We start from the raw sequence: 13,273 nt of genomic DNA on the forward strand, positions 1-13,273 counted from the left end.
AACCAGGCCCCTAGCCGCGAAGCCAGGACATCTGCTGGGCCGGTTCAGACCGTGCCTGAGCGTACCCATCACTAGTCTTCAGCCTCATTAGACCTTATCAGAAAAAGCGTGTTAGCCACTTCCTCCCTGGTGGCGCAGCGGTTTAAGTCTCGCACTATCAAGCTATCTGCAGCCACTAGAGCTTGAGTTCCCTGCCAGGGAGCTACCCACATGGCGCTGCAGACCTCTCCTGCTTCACCCATTGCTCCCCTCATCAGTGTATTTCAGTCAGTCTGCCTGTTCTGCTCCCCACTCTGTCTCTGATGAATCCTCACTCACTCAACCCCGGTCCCTCTGGCCTATATATACCCCAGTTCCTGTATGCATAAATAAATCTTTAAAAAAGATATGTGTGGGCCTCCCAGGTGGCGCAAGGGGTTAAGCACCGCATTATGAAGCAATCCGCAGCCTCTGCAGCACGAGTTCGATCCCCAGCCAGCCAGGGAGAAACCCACATGGCGCAGCAGACCTCTCCTGACTCGATCACTGCTCCCCTCAGCAGTGTACTTCAGTCAGTCTGCCTGTTCTGCTCCCCACTCTGTCTCTGGTGAATCCTCTCACCCCGCGCATCTCTGGCCTGTACCCCAGCTCTTGCATGCATAAATAAATCAATCTTTAAAAAAAAAATAAAAATGTGTGAGCCAGCATTTCCAAGGCATGGTTACTGGCTCATCTGAAATTATAAACACAATCTAAACTGATAATACCAAGTAGATTCAAGGATAAAGCAAAACAATGTTTTTAAATAATCATTTTATTTCTGTTCATTTAACGATCTAAGATGTTTTTATTCACACTCACGCATGCACGCACGCACACACACAAGCCTATTTTGCTGATCTCTTTGACTGGAAGAGATGAAATTAAATAGCCTCACTATTTTAGACATCTCAATTTAACACTCTACAATAAAGCAAGTCAAAGGTCTGTTTCCATGTCCAGTTTATGCTGATACTTGTATTTAATGATTCTCAAAGCTTAAAACAACTCACAAAGTTCCTTGGGTCCAAATAATAGAAAAGCATCGACCACAGTCTTATTAAACCCGGATGCCAAGTTTTCTATTCAATTCCACCCACCAGCTTTGCAAAGGTTTTCCTGGAATTCATTTGCCGGATTCCCACCTCCCTAACTGATGCTCGCGAAGTTAACTAGGGTGTTGCGTTTATATTTTTAACAAGCAGATCCCAGTCTAGTGTAAGTTCGAGTGACGCACTTACAAAATGATATTTGCAAAAGGTAACTCTTTTGGCTTGTAATAGCAAAAGACTGGAAACCTAAACGCTCATCCACAGGGGGTGGTCTAGATAGAGGAAGTCAACTAGAGGAATTCCATGAGGTCTAAGAAGGACGCAGTTTGTTTTATATATATATTAAAATGCATCTTATATTTAGATATATAAAATATGTAAATGTATATATTCTATAAGAATTCATCTCCAAGATATTTTGGTGTTATGTGACGAAACCGTGAGGACGCTGGCAGCAGGCGCTCACCCTCTGGAAGGACCGTCAGTCAGTGTGGGTGGAAAACCACAGTGTTCCACTGTGCACACTTACTCCCGTCTTTCTTGTACATCTTACAGTGTTCATGCTGCAAAGCCTGCAGTATGTGGCACTTTTTCACTGAGGTGTTCTTAAAGGAGTTGGATTACTCGGTTGCACAAATTAAAAAATGTATTAACTAATTTTAATACCTGTGTTTTTTTCCCCTTGTGAAGGTTCAACCCCAAATGTATTTACAAACACACTTCCATCGGGTGAGTTTTTGTGTGTTTCTAACTTGTTAAGTATTACTTGGAAGCCAGGGAGAAGAGATTTTGTTTTATTTTACACACAACTTAGCACCAACAAACGGAAATGAAACACAATTTATTTATGGTAAAGCTGGTTTATTGGACTTCAGGAGGAAAACGTTACAGTGACACTTTTCCACCACGAAATTATTTTACTTCAGTTTTGATTTCATGAGGAAGTGTATCAGCAATTTGCTATCAATACAGCATTATCATTAATAGTTAACTAATTAAATTCTGGATTAGCTTCCTTTGGTGTTCACAAATTAAGACTTTCCCCCAAAACTTATCTGATGTTTTCCCTTAAAAGTCAGTTAGAACAAATTCACACAGAGGTAACAAAGTGTGTGACTTGTGTGTTAAAAATGGTTGGTTGGTTGATAGTCACCATTTTGTAAGTGATTTCTCAATAGTCAATGAAATGCTTTAAAAATATTTTGGAAGGTATTTAAAAGTGTATCCCCATTCACTGATAAGTATGTTCTTTTAAAAGATAATATACATCGAAAAATTAAAACAAAACATTATAAATGAGCTACAAATATTTTTAAATAAATATTAAAGTGAAAAAATAAGTTGTTTCCTAGAACTATAAAGGATACTTACTACTAACGTCTTACAAAAAGAAATAATGCTAAATTTTTTTAATCCATTAATAACATGCTGAAAAAACATAAATGTGCTTGGAAAAGTCTGTAAACTTTCTCTCCCCATGTTAGAAAATGTTTTGAAAATCAATAACAGATTCCCTTCTTTAAAACTCTGACTCCTACACCCATCACAATTATTACAGCTGTCATTGTTTTCCTATAAAAAAAGACACAAATCAACATTAACTTAGATGGCCAAACCATTTTCAAGTCTAGCATAAGAAAAATGAATTACTCTCCCTATACATGAATAAAGCCAACTTATTTGTTCTTAAATCTAATATTTAAAATTATTATTGTTCTCATCTAGTGCATTCACTAGCATTATCATGTTTCTATAATTCAGTTAACCAGTTAGGACCACCATAACAATTAAAGAAAGTCCTAAACTAGATTTGGTTTCTGATTTAATTGGTTTCCCATATTCTGAAACTAGTGTAATTACAATCATCTTTTGGCTTAATTTCTTCTAAAATCATCAAGGACAGCAATCTAACAGAATTAGCAAACGTGCACACTTCAGTTCGAGGTCATGGCTTACACTCCATTCGTGTAATAGCTTCATATGCAAGCTTACTGTTCTCCATGTGCAAACTTGGAAATTCAAAATAAAAGTATTTAGGGTAAAAAAATCTTTTGGAATAGTCTTTCCGTCACTGAGGGGCAGTCAAGGTATTTTCCAAGATCTAGCCTATTTTTTCATGCAGAGGAGGAATAGCTTGTTGTGTCCATAAAATTTTAAGAATTGATGTGCTGTAACCTCCATAATACAATTATAGAGGTATATGTAGACTCCAAATAATCAGATGGATGCCCCCGGAGCTACAATCCAAATGGAAGATGATTCGTTAACTCAGCCTTTACTAGTTAAATGGATTGGAAGTGGGGGAGGCCATGCCAGACACAGCTTGAAATAATTAGAGGCTAATAGGTCTCCTGTGCGACCCGGAACCTTGCTTACCTTCCCCTCCTGTAATAACTCCTCAACTGCTCTCAGTTAGGTCTTCTCTGTTTAAAGATATCAAAATAAAGTATAAAGCACCTTATTATATCATTTCATTTGCAATAAAATCTGACTGACTTTTGCACACAATAAAATCAAGTAAAAAAATTCAAATCACTATTTTACAAAACAACGACTTCTGTAGACCTGATTGATAATGCTTAGAGATATCAAGTGTCTAGAACTGTTGGAAAAGGCATTCTTTGAGGACTGAGAACCAGAAAACATTCTATGTCTTCTCCTCCCACTAGAATTAAAGTCCTGGCTCTAAAATGTACCCATAATAATGCATGTAGGTACACGAATAGTACAAGGAAGGAACTCCAGGGAGGCAAATACCAGGTTTTATCTACTGAGAACACTTCCATTCAAGATTATACCAGCAAATATGTAGTAAACCCTATTTTTTTTTTTCAGCCCCAGGAACAGATTGAACTCAAATTTCATCATACCCTCATTTGAAGGCTCTTTTATTGAGCTCCCAAAGATGTTCAAATTCACCCTACCTTTGCTTCAATTTCAACCTCACCTGCAAACCTGCAACCTGCAACTTTTGCCTGGTATTGTCACAGTGACAAGCTTTATTAAGTAGAAACAAAATACAAAAGTGAGCAATGATAAATAGCAAAGTGTCAGGAAGATCCATTACACATGAGATTAAATCTTATGACTTATCATTGTCATACTTCAAAAGTATTTTTTTTTAGTCAAAATTAGATCATATAATGAAGACTTATTTAGCACCAGCACGTCATTGCAGGCTTGGGTCCAGGCTTCAGGATAATTCCATTATCTGGGGGTTGACTAAGCATTAATGGTTTGTGGCTCTTAAGCTTATGAGCCAAGGTCATAAATATGGCCTCCACATGGTCATTATCATTGGGGTTTTTAGCAGAGGTTTCAAACAAAGGCATACTGTGCGTGTCAGCAAATTTTTGTGCCAAGTCTGTAGGTACCTGAATGGCACTTCTCAAGTCACACTTATTTCCAACAAGAATCCGTGGAATATCATTGGCGAGCAAGTGCTGCTTGCATTCTTCTATCCAAGATGGCAGACTATGAAAACTCGCCATGTTGGTCATGTCATACACGAAGACAACAGCGTGCACATTTCTGTAGTAGTGCTGCACCATGCTCTTCCTGAATCGTTCTTGTCCCGCTGTGTCCCACAATTGGATCTGAAAAAGAAAAAAAACTGGAAATTTCATTCCAATTGTACATATAAAAGAATGTAATCACTTCTGCGTGGTCTTTGGTACTTCTTCACAGATAATACTGGCTTCCCTTCCATAATGGCCTTCGAGTACATAACGTTCAGTGTTATTTGTAGGGTCTAGAGTTTCTGACACTAGTCTACTTACCACATAATAAATACAAGTGTCAGGACAAATATTCTAATTTAGCATTTTAGTGTCAGTAAATCAAATTTCTTTGGGTAAAATTATACCTCAAAAAATGACTTTGAAATGTTAAGAAAAAAATTATCTATCAAGTTAGAGAGAAACATATTATGACTGATTCCTATAAATTTGGTTACTCTGTGTCCTTTCCTACCTCTTACTAGTCTAATTTAAAATAGTAAACTTAGGACAGAAGTTGAAAGTCAGGAGGTTTAGCCCTACACCAACATATAGACACATGTAACTGCACAAAATCCAGGCCCCCTGAAAATCTTAAAAGACTAGAAAACCATTTATCTACCTTAAACATCTCTATCAAGGAAGATATTCTAGTATTTTCTAATGGAATATGGAGGAAATGATATCTAAAGCTAAATATAAGTCAGACATTATAATTCCCTTAAAATCTTGAATTATCCAACCTTTGTTTACTTCCTCCACTTATATAAGGAGGGAACTGGTCACAGTGGAAAAAACTAGAAGCTGAGAGACTTGTTCTATTTGTAGATAGTCCCAGTATAGACTCTGAGTCTACAATGGTGATTTCTCATAGAGCAATAGAGAAGCAGCAGGAAATTGAGTTTAAATCTACAGATCTATTCTGACTAAAAGGAAAACAGGCACTCACTACTTATTAACTAACTGAATTGAGTAGTGCTAACTACTTTTGGAAACATGGTGATAGTTCATGAAAATGAAATTGTCTAATCATTACATTGATCATGAAAGATATTTGAAGACATAAAAGAAACTATTATACAATAATCGACATAATATTAAGTTACAAGTAAGATCGAAGGCACAAGTGCTCAGAACATGGCAATATATGCTAAGTTCTCAACTAAGATGTAATGAATGTAAAATACATTTAAAAAATGTACTACTCCCAGGCTCTCCAAACTTCATCAGTTCAGATTTTTTCATGTTTTTGGTTGCTCTTTTTCACCTAAATTTCTTCATTTTCTTAATATTCCTTCTTTCTTCTCAGTTAACATAAACCTAGTTTTCTCCCAGGAGAAACATGAAACGCCACCCAAACCTGATTTCTCAGGCTCCCTTGGAACAACGGGCGCCCACGTGACACAGTTACTATCCCGTGAACAGGCTTCTGGGCGAGGCTTCCGGGAAAATGACTGATTCGTAATTTTGCAGAAAGCAGAGCACCTGACAGGCGCCTCCTGCACCTCTCTCTCTCTACCCTGCCAGCCAAAGGAGCAGTAGCTCACATCTGGAGGTTCAGCTGTCGCCTCCTGAGCGCCAAGTCTTGAAAGCCACACACAAGGACAGCAGAGCACAGTCCAGCACTGCCTGGGCCCAGCCGACTGGGGGCACCACACGACTGCTGCCTCTGGTTCCCCTCAGCTCACCCAGAAGCTAGTGCCGTCCTAAAGCTACTGGTCATGTACAGAAAAGACTCAGTATCATCTAAGTCAGAGACAGAAGGAAACAGATGTCAGCAAAGCAAACTAAGAACTAACATCTAAGACTATTTATTTTTTTTTTCTGTTTGTGTGTTTTTTTTTTTTTTTTTAAATAATAAATTTTATTTTTATATTCCCCATACAATTGCAACCCCCCATTTTTAAACCAACACTTAGTTACGCAATGCCTACCGTGTGCTGGCAGGCTACTCTTAGAATACCTTTGGGTCTTAGCCTCAACAGTAAGAGGCAAATTTAGCTTCAACCCAGTAAAAAAAGTAATCGAGACTAGTTCCACAGACTAAGCAAAGGACTAAGAAAGCAACTGTACAATTCTTTAAAAATACAACTTTCCTTTTTTTGAAAGCAAAGAACTTTACCCCAACTAACAACGTAAGAATAAAAACACTCAACATACAATGAAAAATGCTTCAAATTACAGATGGCAAACCTGATGACAAAGCCATGGTAATAAATACTGTGTGGTACTGGCATAAGACTGGACACGGAGATCAACAGAACAAACTGGAGTCCAGAAGTAAATGGGTGTATCTGTGGTTAACTGATTTACAGTAAGTGCCAAGACACTTCTATAAAGGAAAGAACTTTCATTTCAGTAATGACCCGGGACAACATGGAAGAGATAAGGTTGGCCCCTATCTCACACCATATATAGAAGTTTTACCAAATGGATGAAAAAAAGTCTTAGAAGAAAATGTAAGGGTGAATCTTCATGACTTTGGACTAGGGAATGTTTCTTAGATATCATACCTTAAAGCACAAGCAACCAATGAAAAAATAAAAGACGGAACTTCACTAAAACTTAAAATGTTTATGCTTCAAAGAACATGGTCAACATAGTAAAAAGACAACTCACAAAATGGGAGAAAATATCTGCAAATAACATAGAGATCGGAGTCTAGTCTCCAGGACATTTACTTACTCACTAATAAAAAGACAACCTAACTTTAAAAACCAGTGAAGGATCTGAATAGACATTTCTTCAAAGAAAATCTCCTAGTAGCCAATAAACACACAAACGGACACTCAAATCATTAGCTATTAAGACAATGCAAATCAAAAGCACAACACACTACCACCTTACACACTCTAGGATGAGGAGGGGGAGGAATAATTTTTAAAAAGCAAGAAAGGTAAGTGTTGGCAGAGACGTAGAAAAACCGAGCCCTTGTGCACTGCTGGTGGAGGTGTAAGGCAGAGCAGCCACCTTAGCGAAGAGCTTGCAGTTCCTCAAAACGTTAAACATAATATAATTTCACCCTAAATGATGAAGTACTGCCACGAGGTGGGTGCGCCTCTGAAACGCTATGAGAGGTCAGGCACAAAGTCACATACTCAGTTACGTGACGGACGCGTCCCCTTACGAGACAGAACCAGCCCAAGCAGGTCCACAGAGACAGAGCCCAGACGGCCACGGCCAGGGACCGGGGAGTGGAGGAAACGCTAAGTGAGTGAGGGGTTTCCCTCGGGAGGGATGGAAATATTTGGAAACGAGACAGAAGGGGTGGTGATATAATATTATGAACCACTAACTGCCACTGAATTGTTCACTTTAAAGTAGTTAATTTTATGTTATTTGAATTTCAATCTAATATACTATTAGGAAAAAAAACTGAAGTCTTGACACACGACTCAGCCACTCACTCCTAGGTGTCTAGCCTAGAGAACTGGAAACCCATGTTCACATGAAAACTTGTAAACAGATGTTCAGGGCATCCTTATTCATAATGGCCAAGGGTGGAAATACCCAAATACCTGTCAACTGACGAACACATAAAAAAAAGTATATCCACATAATGGAACAGTATTCAGTCGTGAAAAGGCATGAAGTCCTACTATCAGCTACAACATGGATGAATCTTGTAAACTTCATGCTCAGCGAAAGAAGCCAGCCACACAGGGCTCCCGTTGCAAACTTCTATGTGCACGAAAGGTCTGGTAGAGGCAAATTCACAGAGACAGACACAGACTGGAGGGAAGGGAAGGAACATGACTGCTGGTGGGTACGGGTTTCTTTTTGGAGAGATGGAATGTTCTAGGATGAGCAGTGATGATGGTTGCACAGTCTTGTAAAATACTAAAAACTAGGGGTCTCCCCAGTGGCGCAGCAGGTAGAGCACAGTGCTGTGAAGCTGTCCGCAGCCTCTGCAGCGCGGGTTTGTTTCCCGGCAGGCCAGGGAGATTCCCACATGGCACAGCAGACCTCTCCTGCCGCCCGCTGCTCCCCTCAGTAGTGTATTCCGTCAGTCTGCCTGTTCTGCTCCCCGCTCTGTCTCTGGTGAATCCTCTCACCTTCCTGCTCCTCTAGCCTGTACCCCAGCTCTTGTATAAATAAAAAATAAATCTTTAAAAACAAAAAAACACTGAATTGCATATTTTAAAGCGTAAATCCTTCAGTGTGTGAATTAAATCTCAGTGTGTAAGAGAAAAAGAAAACCACTTCGAATGGTATCTTTAGCATTTAGAAAGATGTTCTGGCAATATTTGGATGACCTGTATAAAAACTGTCCAACAAAATCGGACCTGCTCTTTTCTCTCTTGATAACATTGCCTGTCATTCTGGTATTCAAAAATCATTCCACAAATGAAGAATGAGTTATGTTTCAAATAATGCATATTCATCGTTTAATTAAAAGCACACAGCAAGGAAAGATACCAAAATATTAATGATGGCTGTCTCTTTCAGGCCATTTCCCCCTTAATTACTACTTTTCTATTTCATCAAAAATATGAATTTCTTTTACAAAAACAAACTACACTTTAGGTCAACAGTATTATTGACCCAACAAACTCCTCTTTCCCCTCAAACCTGCTCAAAACTCTTTTCTAATCATATCAAGACTTTCAGGAAACAAGAATGAAGTAATAATGCTTGACACTTGGCTGCTGAGCCAGAAAAGCAGTCACCATGTCAATGAGGCCTTCGGGAAGCTACAACACTTCATTCAGAACTGGTAAGACAGGCAGTGGGCACAGGCAGGGCACAGGCAGTGCCGAGGTGGGGCCAGGCGCGGCGGCAGCAGTGGGTGGGTGGTTCTGTAGCGCTCACAGCAGCTGCTGGAAATGGCTCTTCCCCGGGGCACATCACTGACGTGGGGCCCTCTGACCTCGACCTGGGCTCCAAACTTCACCTTCCTACGCATGATTATTTCCCCTGGTTCCAAGCCCACATTCCTGCAGCTGAGATTTTCCATGTGAACATACCGTCTCCACAAGCAAATGACTAAAACAAAACTTTTTACAGAACCCCTCAACATGCAGAGTTCCAGACGCACTTTCATCTCTGCCGACGCCCACCGACCTGTCCAGCAGCCCCTCCTCCTGCTCACGCAGCGCCTGCTCCCCCAGCCTGTGGCCTCTGCCAACCGCCCTCTCTCTACGTGCGCTCCCCCATCACCTCAATTCTGGGATCCAGTGCGGCATCCACACACCCAACACTGACTTCTTGGGTGCCTGGGAGCAGAGCTGGACCAGGCAAGGGGACGGGATCACCAGACAGGCCCTGGCCTGGAAGCAGGGGCGGAAACGGAAGAAAGGAGGCGGCCACTGGAAGGCTCCGTAAGGTGCCAAGGGCCACGCAGGAAGAAGCGAGAGTGGAGGAGGGTGGGGAGCGCTGAAGAGATGAGCAGACACCCGAGCTGTGCATGATGCGGGGACAGCCCAGGGGAGGGGAAGTGGGAAACACAAGAGGAAGCCAGGCCAGCCCCTCGCCGGCTGGACAGACGGACGTGAAGGACCTTGCTGGGGAGCGTCAGACCGGCAGCCTGAGCGCCACGGCGGGCCCACGTTGAGGAGCCCCGGCATGCCCGGCAGGGGTGAGCCTGCTCCGGCGCCTGGTGACCCGCTGCGGGCCACAGCGTGAGGAGGAGCTGAGGCTGAGCGCAGGGCGGCAGGTGCGCTGAGCCGCTGCGGCAGCTGAAAGGGGTCAAGAGACCTGACTTAGGGTTTTGAGGAAAGGATGAAAAAGGGAAATGGCGCAGGTAGGAAGCCAGCTGCACACGGGACAGGCGCGGGGCGGGTCTGCAGGGTGAGGAGGAGAACAGGGCCACGAAGAGGCCCGCGGAGCCCCAAGAGGGGCGGTTCTGCCAGGAGGACAGCTCACCGCAGACAACCGAGGCGAAGGAGTGGATCCTCCAAAGCCCTGTCGGGACAGGAGGGAATCAGAGCCGGAGGCAGGAGGGGGCCGCACAGAGGTTTGGAAGTTACACCCCAGAAGTGACAGCTGAAGCCGAGGCACTTCTAAGGCGGGAATGGGGACAGGGACACGGCAAGGGGCAGCCCGAGTCCCGGGCGCTCCAGAACTCCCAGGCCGTCGCCCGTGAACAGAGTGGAGCCCAGACCCCTTAGCTTTGTTGTTCAAACTCTTCACAGATGTTCTTACCGACACCTCCTCCCTTAACACTTGCCACAGGAACACAACCTGTTGCAGCAGGTGCTCGTACACTCTTAGCTGCCCCCCACGCCAGCCTAACGCTGCATTATCACCCCAATTTTTGGAAGAGAAAAGAGACTTGGAAAGATTAAGGAACCTGCCCGTGGACTAGGGTCACCATCTGCCCCGGTTCGCCTGGGCCTGAGGAGGTTCCTGGAGTATGAGGTTCCAGTTTTAAAACTGGGACTTTCGCCCTCCTGCAACCATGCAGGCCTCTCTCAGCAAACCTGTCCCTTTTGGGGCAGCTCTTCCTGCACGCTTGTGTCTATACAAGTGTCTTTTACTGTCCTATCCCTTTTCTCATAAACCTGCTCTTTAAATATCAAAAATAAATAAATAAATATAAAACTGGGACTTTCTTGGGTAAAGTGGCTCACCCTACTAAGCACCCATGGCCCACCCTACCCTCCACAGGTCCAGACCAGCGGCAGCTGGCCCAATCGGCTGGGGGTCAGCCGGACTCCAAAGCCCCCGCACTTTCTGACAGAACTGCTTCTCCTAAATGCAACTCCCTCCCCAGCCTCACAAGTTCTGTTCATTTCTCCCCCCAGGTACCAGGGCCCAACCAATTCTGATGAAGTACATTCAGTCTCTTCTTTCCCTACCTTCTCCTCTCAGTGTATACAAATCTCTCTGGACTCCCTAAAACAATGCATCAAAGGACCACCCCTGGCAGCCCGGAGCAGGACAATGGACACTAGTGAAAGCCGAAGGCAAAAAAGGCCCTGGAGAGGCTGATTTCTTTCAACCCTATTTACCCTTTCCATCAGCAGCGGGGTAACACCCACTCAGGGACAGGGGTGTGCAGTGATTGGGTAACTTACAAATACACTGTTCTTGGATATGGAGGTAGGAAGCAAGCACTGAGCTTACCCCCTCCCCACCCTTCCCAGTGGGGGAATCAGGTAGAGATGATCAGTCTAACTGAAAGCCAAAAAACAAAAAGGGCAATTCTAGCGATGCCTGCTTTAAGATGGTACCAGCAGCTGGCTAAAGGGTTGCTGGCGACCTGGACTGAAGAAGCGTCTGTAAGGCTACACCACCAGGAGGCCTCGGCCCTGTCACTGATCCTCACTCCTCAGTGTCTCCAGCGCCGTCCTGGTCTTGGTGGGTCTACTGCCTTCTCCACTCTTCCCGTGTCCCCAGTCTCAGGAGCCACCAAGAACTAAAGACTGGGAAGAGGGGAAGAGGGTGGCACCAAGACATGTGCTCCTGGCAACTCAAGTGGAAACTATTATGTCTAGAAAGTTTCTGCAAGAAAATAGATTTTTCTACCCCACTCACAGTGTCATACAGAAACCACAGGGGCCAAACTGTCTGCAGAATACCTGAGCACTTCCTCAAAGGCTCAATTTCCACAATTCCTACTAGCAGCGCTCAGATGAATGTTTGCCAAACAGTGCTTATTAAATGAACCGTCTGTGCTTGAGAAAGTCACTGCTTTCCCTTCTCTTTCTTCGCTGACTCCAGGCCACGGGCCTCAGGAGCGAGGGGCGCCCGCTCCCACACGCTGCTACTCCACGTGCGGTCCGCGGACCGGCTGCGCGGGCTCTACCTGTGGCCTCAGCAGGGCGGAACCTGCATTAGAAACAAAACAAGCTCCCCGGGGATCCCTCACGCACATGAAAGTCAGGGAAGCTGCCCTGAGGTCTGCTGGGCGCACGTCCTCCGGGTCTGCAGGTCGGCGAGGGGGCGCTGGGCGCCCCCCCTGCGCCGGGCCAGCGCGCACCCCGCGGCGGGCTCGGGCGCCGTCCCCGGGGCGCCTCCCCGACGGCCGCGGCCGCTCACCTTGATGCGCTCCCCGTCGATCTCCACCGCGCGCTCTCGGAAGTCCACCCCGATGGTGGCCTCCGTGCGGTCCGGGAAGCGGCCGGCGCAGAAGCGGTACGTCAGGCACGTCTTGCCCACGTTGGAGTCGCCGATCACGATGATCTTGAAGATGCGGGAGCGCGCCGGCGGCAGAGACCCCGAGGCCCCGGCCACTGCCCCGCTGGCCGAGAGGCTGGCCTCGAGCGACGACTCCATGTCCGAGGCCATTCTCGGGACCCGCCCGCGCCGCGGCGGACGCGACGCAGCCCCGCCGCGAGTGACGCCACGGCCGCGCGCCCCGCCCGCCGGCCTCGCCGCGCGCGTGCGCAGCCCCGTCGCCGAACTACCAAGCCCCGCCCCCGGCCCCCGGCCCCGCCCCTGCCCGGTGGCCGGCCTACCAGGCTCCGCCCCTGGACACCAGGCCCCGCCCCTGCCCGGTCGCCGGCCTACCAAGCCCCGCCCCCGGCACCCAGGCCCCGCCCCTACACGCCCAGGCCCCGCCACAAGAGTGCGGCGCCCACCGCCCAGCCGCGCGAGCCCTGGTCCCCCGGCCCCACCCAGCGTCCCTCGGGCGCGCGCGCGGCCACCTGGGAAGGCGCGGGGCCGCCGGGGCCTCCGCGCGGGTAGGGCCTGGCCTGCTGAGCGCCCGGCCCGGCCCGGCTCTGGCTCCGGGGCGTCCGAGGCCCCCGCCCTCCCGGGGCA

At 45.9% G+C, this 13,273-nt stretch overlaps 1 protein-coding gene across 1 annotated transcript; it reads right to left on the reverse strand.

Annotated features, from left to right (window-relative positions):
* Window positions 1–1,883: 1,883 nt before the first annotated feature.
* Window positions 1,884–12,808, reverse strand: RAB33B (RAB33B, member RAS oncogene family). The gene is made up of 2 exons (XM_037496825.2): window positions 12,551–12,808; window positions 1,884–4,666 (listed from the first exon to the last, which is right to left on the reverse strand). The coding sequence occupies exons 1-2, from the start codon at window positions 12,797–12,799 to the stop codon at window positions 4,226–4,228; spliced, it is 690 nt and encodes a 229-aa protein (XP_037352722.1). The 5' UTR covers window positions 12,800–12,808; the 3' UTR covers window positions 1,884–4,225.
* Between the last annotated feature and the right edge of the window lie 465 nt (window positions 12,809–13,273).

This window comes from Talpa occidentalis, unplaced genomic scaffold (genome assembly GCF_014898055.3).
Source record: "Talpa occidentalis isolate TD23 unplaced genomic scaffold, MPIMG_talOcc4v2.1 talOcc4.8, whole genome shotgun sequence".
NCBI lineage: Eukaryota > Metazoa > Chordata > Mammalia > Eulipotyphla > Talpidae > Talpa > Talpa occidentalis.

Bases quoted from the DNA above. Each gene is read 5' to 3' on its own strand.
- RAB33B (XM_037496825.2), bottom strand. From the start codon at position 12,799: ATGGCCTCGGACATGGAGTCGTCGCTCGAGGCCAGCCTCTCGGCCAGC. The intron at 4,667-12,550 runs GTGAGCGGCCGC...TTTCTTTTTCAG, and splicing joins TCGACGGGGAGCGCATCAAG to ATCCAATTGTGGGACACAGC.